The sequence below is a fragment of the Tupaia chinensis genome, unplaced genomic scaffold, assembly GCF_000334495.1.
Source record: "Tupaia chinensis unplaced genomic scaffold, TupChi_1.0 Scaffold149922_1, whole genome shotgun sequence".
Taxonomy (NCBI): Eukaryota; Metazoa; Chordata; class Mammalia; order Scandentia; family Tupaiidae; genus Tupaia; species Tupaia belangeri.
The window spans coordinates 19,438-26,581 of record NW_006209766.1 but is presented as its reverse complement, the minus strand read 5'-3'; the positions used below and the strand labels follow the sequence as shown (position 1 = coordinate 26,581).

At 46.3% G+C, this 7,144-nt stretch overlaps 1 protein-coding gene across 1 annotated transcript; it reads right to left on the bottom strand.

The window, feature by feature from the left end:
* Window positions 1-310: 310 nt before the first annotated feature.
* On the bottom strand, window positions 311-1,872 carry LOC102498800 (uncharacterized). Its single transcript, XM_027769508.1, has 3 exons — window positions 1,633-1,872; window positions 1,097-1,330; window positions 311-812 (listed from the first exon to the last, which is right to left on the bottom strand). Exons 1-3 carry the CDS (start codon window positions 1,870-1,872, stop codon window positions 345-347), a joined length of 942 nt encoding a protein of 313 aa, XP_027625309.1. The 3' UTR covers window positions 311-344.
* Window positions 1,873-7,144: the final 5,272 nt, after the last annotated feature.

Here is a 7,144-nt window from a genome sequence, read left to right as displayed (position 1 = left end):
AGCATACCCCGACCACCCTCTAGCAGCTAGCTTGTTTGTATAGGTAGAATGATTCATCTCTCCATTTTAGATGGCTAGATGTTTGTGGAAGATCTTAGAACTGCTTACCTCATTTACTGGGAAAAATGATAGGAAGTGGCCTTTAGGGACACTTGGAAAATTACACTAGTACAAGTCAAGTCTTACACATTTAACATTAGCTTGTTGGAAGCAATGTCATTAAATCAAATAAAATTAAACATGTTTTAATTTTTTTCCTCACAAGAACATGAAAATTATGGAGGGAAACGTCACAGGAAATTTTAAAAAGTTAGACAATTTTCCTTTTAGTAGTCCTTGAGTAGTTATGACAGAATAGTTTCCATTTTGTTTGTTTCTTTGAACAGGGATTTTGGTCCAAAGTTTTGTTTGCTTCTAGTATCTGTTTCTGCCTCCCCCTCTATCAGATCGGCTTCCTCCAAGGCCACCACTTCTTGGTGCTCCGCAGCTTGAACTGCTGTAGGAATCACGTGGAGGAGGGCACCCGCTTTCCATAGAAGGGGGAAGCCTTCTTTCTCGTCTGCCAGCCCGATCACGACCACTCGAGTAGAGTTCACTTCCGCTGCTTGAGTAACTGCCTCGACTTCCACCATATCCGTCACGTGAGCTGTTGTAATCATAGTGATCACTTCCACCATAATATGGCGGGGGCCCTCATGTAGGTGGAGCACTACGCGAGTTACCATAACTCTCATATGAACCTTTGTAGGAACCTCCACTTGGGTGATCTGAATAATCACAATCATGACCATAACCATCTCTGTCACTATAACCTCTTTTATTTTTTTTTTGGAGAGGTTTTCGCTATAGGGCGCGGGTGCTTGCCAGACACAGACAGAGAGAGACAGAGAGACAGAAAGCGAGAAATCACCCCCCAGGGGGGATGGTCACACCGCAATCCCTTCACCTCCATTCTCCTCTCGGGATCTTGGGCATGCACGCACATGCGCCCAGCGTAAGTTCTAAGCTACCGGGACCAGGACGTGAACCGCGGTCAACTACATAGGAGTCCAGCGATATAGCCATTACGCTAACTGCTGGTCCCTGTCACTATAGCCTCTTGATGGATAGGCATCACGTGAACTGGAATGACCGTAATCATGGTAAGTATTATCTCTTGGTAGTGGTGCATAATCTCTTGTATCACCAGGACTTGGGTAACCTCTGCTTGAATAGTTGTCTTTTGTAGAATATCCATCATCTCTTGGGGACAAATAAACATCTCTACGAGAGGGCAAGGGCTCCCTTCGAGGTGGGCCTCCATAACCATCTCTTTCACGTGATACAGGGACTCTTCCTCCCATTCCACTGCTGCTGCGAACTGGTCCTGACGGGGCTGATCTTTTAGGAGGAGGGTGCCCCACTTCGTGGTGGTGGCCCTCTTTTTAATGGAAGGAGTTCCCTGGAAGAACTCGTCTTAAAATTCATGGAATAGCTACCATCATCCATGTGCCCTCCATGGGAAGGAGGTCCCCTGGTTCCTCCACTTCCTCCTGGTCCTCTTCTAAGACCTCTGGGAGGGCCTCTGCTCTTTGGAGGTGGAGGTGGTTCACGTCTACCACTTTCAAATGATGGTTTGGTGGCTTGTTCCACCTTAATAGCTTTTCCATCTAGAGACTTTCCATTCATGGCTCTGGCTGCAGCCTTTGCATCTGCTGGGCTTTCAAAAGGGACAAAAGCAAATCCTCTCAATTTGTTGGTTTCACGGTCTTCCATCAAGAGTACTTCCACTATCTGTCCAAATTTGCCAAACACAGCTTCAAGGGCTTTCTCATTGGTTTCTGTATTAAGCTCACCAATGAAGAGCTTTCCTGGGCGATCTGCTTCACCCATTTTTGTCCCCAGTAATAATCGGCGGGATGATGGCGGTTCCAACCTCCTACGAGCTCCTTACTCGGGGCCTCGTAGCAGCTCAGCCCGAGTGTTGGCGGCCGGCTCCAAGACTGGACGAAGGAGCTGCTTGCACTGCTGTGCAAGAGGGCGAACAAAGGAGACAGCAAACTTTATACTGCCCAGGAACGAGGCTGAAGGACCCGGAACCCAGACTCAGTGTCTTAAACTCCCGTCAGTCGCGTGTGTGTGCGTGCCCAAGATCCCAAGAGAATGGAGGAGAAGGGATTGCAGTGTGGCCATCCCTCCTGGGGGGTGATTTCTCACTTTCTGTCTCTCTGTCTCTCTCTGTCTTTCTGGTGAGCGCACGTGCCCTATAGCAAAAACCTCTCCAAAAAATAATAATAATAACAACATGGAGGCCAAAAGAAGTTGTGTTCTGGAAACTGTATCGCTGCAACTGAGGTCTGATATGAATGTGATCATGGTGTTAGTCAGACCCATGCTACCCCTAAGAGCCAGCCCCTGAGCAGGGACTTCTCTCCCAAAAGTATGAGTGCTAGTCTAGGCCTCTGAGTCACAGATCTAAAAATAGGTCAGAAGGCTGTGGCTAGCAGGGCAGTGGCACACCTCTGGTTCTGTGGTCAGCAGCAGGAGTCCCCATCTCCAGCACTGCTACTGCTCCTTCTAAAGGTCTTTATTTATTTATTTATTTATTTTAATTTTGAGGTTTTGTTTTGTTTTGTTTTTGCTCTAGGGCACATGCATGCAGAAAGAAACAGAGAGAAAGAGAGATAGAAAACAAGAAATCACCCTCCAGGAGGGATAGCCATGCTGCGATCCCTTTTCCATTCTCAGGATCTTGAGCACGCACGCACACGCGCCTGGTGTGAGTTCAAGCCACCAGGTTCGGGACTTGAACCACAGTCGACTACATGGGAGTCCAGCGACATAGCCATTATGCTAACTGCTGGTCCCTCTAAAGGTCTTTTTAAAATAAAGTTTATTCATAGGGGCCAGCAGGTGGCATGATGGTTAGGGCCTGGACTCCCACATGATCACCTGTGGTTTGAATCCCAGACCTGGTGGCTTGAAAATCATGCCAGGCACATGTGCATGCATGCCCAAAATCCCAGGAGGAGAAGGGATTGGCATGGCCATCACCACAGGGGGTTGATTTCTCATTTTCCCTCTCATTGTTTCTTTCTCTCTCTCTGTCTATACTCATTCTTTGGCAAAAAAAAAAAAAAAATTCACTTATTTCTTTTATGAGTAAGAGACAAATAGCACCCCCAAAAGGGTTCTGATGACACAATCCACTCCTAGCTTCAGCCAACCCTGGATCATGGCAAATAAATGCCCGATGTACTCTGGGAAGTCTCCACGTGTGACCCCAGAACATCCCTGTGGAAACGTCTCTTAGAATGTCAGTTTTAACACTGTACCACTACCCTGCCCCTTTGGAGGCTTTCTTTTTTAAAAAATTATTTTATTTAACTTTATTTGTTTTTATTTTTATTTTTATTTTCCAATTTGATCAGAGAGAGACAGGAAGAGAGAGAGGGAAAGTGAGAGAGCAAGACACCAGCTCTGGGACTTGAACCACAGTCGACCATGTGGGAGTCCAGTGCCTTTAACCATCATGCCACCTGCCAGCCCCTGAAGGCCTACTTGACAGATCAAAGCAAGCAGTGCCAGGCCAACCCCCATCTACTTTAAACCTTTGCCGTGTTGCTTCTGGGTCAGACAGGTCTCTGGGCATGGTTTCCAGACTGTCAGTTGGATTGCTCTGCAATTTTCATCCACATAAGTCACAACTCATGCTTAAAGCATACTCAGGGTTGGGGCCAGCAGGTGGTATGGAGGTTAAGGCAGCTGAATCCTACATGGCCAACTGAGCAGTTTGAGTCCCTGATCTGGTGACTTGAAAAACATACACACATGCCCAAAATCCTGGAAGGAGAGGAGATTGTGATGTGGTCATCTCTGCCTCCCCTCCCCCCAGGATGATTTCTCACCTTCTCTTTCTGTCTCTCTTTCAAGAGACAGCTAGTGTGTGAGTGGACACACACTATAGCAAACAGACACACACATGATATAGCCAACAAAGAAATAAAAAAGCATACCCAGCGTCTGAGCCAGCTGACTTTTCTTTTTTTTTTTGGAGAGGTTTTCGCTGTAGGGAGCGTGCACTCGCCAGACAGACAGAGAGAGACGTAGAGACAGAAAGCGAGAAATAACCCCCCAGGGGGGATGGTCACACCACAATCCCTTCTCCTCCATTCTCCTCTTGGGATCTTAGGCACACACACGTGCCCGGCGTGAGTTTTAAGCCACCGGGTCTGGGACGCAAACTGCAGTCGACTACGTGGGAGTCCAACGCCATAGCCATTACGCTAACTGCTGGTTCCCGCTTGCTGACTTTTCTACTCTTCCAGCTGCTACTTAGCTTTTTGCTTTTTTCTTTTTTTTCAGGTTTTTGCCATAAGGCACATGTGCTCACCAGAGAGAGAGAGACAGAGACAGAGAGAGGGAAATTGAGAAATCCTTCCCCATGGAGGACAGCCACGCCGCAATCCCTTCTCCTCCATTCTCCTGTTGGGATTTTGGTCATCATGCATACAAACCCAGTGTGATTTTTCTCAAGCCACTGGGTCCAAAACTCGAACTGCGTTTGGACATGTGGAAGTCCAGTGCTTAACCACTATGCCACCTGCTGGCCCCTTGTTTTGTGTTTTGAGAAAGGGTGCACTTGCTGGAGACAGATGAAGGGGAGGAGTGAGAAATCATCACTCAGAGGGAAAGGTCACACTGCAATCTCTTTTCCATTCTCTTGGAATTTTAGGCATGCGTGCACAAGAGCCCAGCATGTTTCTCAAGCCACCAGGTCTGGAATCAGACTGCTCAGCGGACATATGGGATCCTACTGCCTTAACCACTACACCACCGACTGTCTCACTAATTCGTTTATTTATTTATTTATATATATGTAATTTGATCAGAGAGGGGCAGAGTGAGACGAGAGAGAGAAAGTGAGAACGCAAGCCACCAGGTCTGGTATTCAAACTGTGGTCAGTCATGTGGGAGTCCAGTGCCCTTAACCACCATGCCACCTGCTGGCTCCTCACTCGTTAGTTTAAATCTGGGAATCCTGGAGTCTTCAGACTTCCACTGAGCTGAGACTGTCTCTAGCAGTCTGAAGGCAGCTGCTTTTACTTTCCCTGGGAATGGAGAGGAGCTGTCAGCCGTGCTCATTTTCGCATTACTCCAACTCGAACGTGCCTTCCTCTCACCAAACTTGAGGAGGCAGGGAAGTTTAAAAGCAAATATTAGAGCACACGTAATATCTTTCGCAGCCAGCTACAGTAAAGGACAGTCAGCTACAGAGGACCTGACGACAAGCCCATGGGGATTGTTGGCAGAAAGGCTGGCAATACCCCCAACAATTGCTGGCATGAGTCCCAGGGTGCCTTCTGGAGCAGGCTAATATCTATTCGCATTTGATCCCCACCCCATTCTCCCATGCACTAACTGGCCATGCACAGTCTTTAGCCTTTCAAAAAAGAGATAAAAACTCAGCAGACGAGGAATAGATGGTGTAACTCCCTTAATCTAATAAAGGATATCTACAAAGAACTAAGAACTAACATTATCTGTGATGAGATGGAGACTTTTCCCCTTGAGACTGGGAACGAGATAAACATATCAGCTATCACCACTTACACTCAGCATTCAACTGGCAGCCCTAGCTAGTGTAATACGGTATGAAAAAGAAATAAAGATGTAAAGACTGGGGAAAAAAAGGCACAATTCTTTTTTTATTTGTTATGGAGCATGTGTGCTTGCCAGAGAGAGATAGAAATAAAATGAGAACTCACTCCCCAGAAGGGATGGCCATGCTACAATCCCTTTTCTTCCATTCTCCTTGTGGGACTTACAGATATGCATGCACACACGCCCAGTTGTGATTTTCAATGCACCAGGTCTGGGAATCGAACCACAAAGCTGGCCATGTAAAATCTAGCTGCCTTAATCTCCACGCCATCTGCTGGCCATACCTAACTGTTTTTCAAGTTGCTGGTCTGGACTTGAAATGCTCAGGTGGGATCCAGCTGCCTTGACCCCCAGGTCACTGGCTGTTCCCGCCTCCTTTTTAAAATTTGCTAGAGGGCAAGAAGACAGGGAAAGGGAGAAAGCACCCCCCACCCCCCAAAAGGGATTATCATACCACAATCCTATCTCTTCCATTTCCTTGTCCTGTTGGGATTTTAGGCTCACACCTGGCACCTGGCATGTTTTTCAAGCTGCTGGGGCCAGTATTTGAACTGTGATTGGCCATGTGGGATCCAACTCCCTTAACCACTAGGTAGTAGGGCTGGTCCTGGCCAAGGCTTTAATATATGCATTCACACAGTTCAAAAATAAATTACTGGGGCCAGCAGGTGGCATGGTGGTTAAGGGCACTGGATTCCCACATGGCCAACTGCAGTTCGAGTCCCAGATATGGCAGCTTGCTTTCTCACCTTCTCTCTCTCGCTCTGTCCCTCTCTCGCTCTCTCTCTTGCTCTGTCCTTCTCTGGTCAAAATTAAAAATAAATAAATAAAAGTTAAATAAAACAATTTTTTAAAATAATAGTTACAAATCAATCAATAAATAAGTTGCTTAGGCCAGTCTGTGGCCCGATGGTTAAATCAGCTGGATCCCACGTGGCCAACCATGCTATCCAAGCCCCGGATTCAACAGGTTGAAAAACATGCTGGGCACATGTGTGTGTGTGTGTGTGCCCCAAATCATGTCCCGTGTGTGTGTGTGTGTGTGCGTGCTTTCTCATTCTTGCTCTCTCTGTCAGTCTCTTTCTGCTGAGCGCATGTAACCTCTAGCAAATTCAAAATAAATAGACAACTTAATAAGGTTCAGTCAGAAGTCTCCCTTGATCTAATATGCAATGGTGCAGTCTGACGCCAGTCTGATTCCTTTTCATTGTACATGACCTATTTTTTCCTCTGTGGAAACAGCATTATTCTATGTGTCAAGAAATTTAAAAATAAACCCTCTGAGTGCGTGTATTTTTGTTTTACCCCTATATTAAGCTGGCCGGTGGTAGGCCATTTTGATTTGAAAGTTTATATATCTTTATGTCTTTTATTTTTTTTGAAATAATTATTTAATTTTAATTATTATTATATTTAAGTTGCTCTAAGACATGCACTCACAAGAGAGAGAAAAAACGAGAAAGCAAGCCTCCAGGTCCAGGAGTTGAACACTGGTCGACTA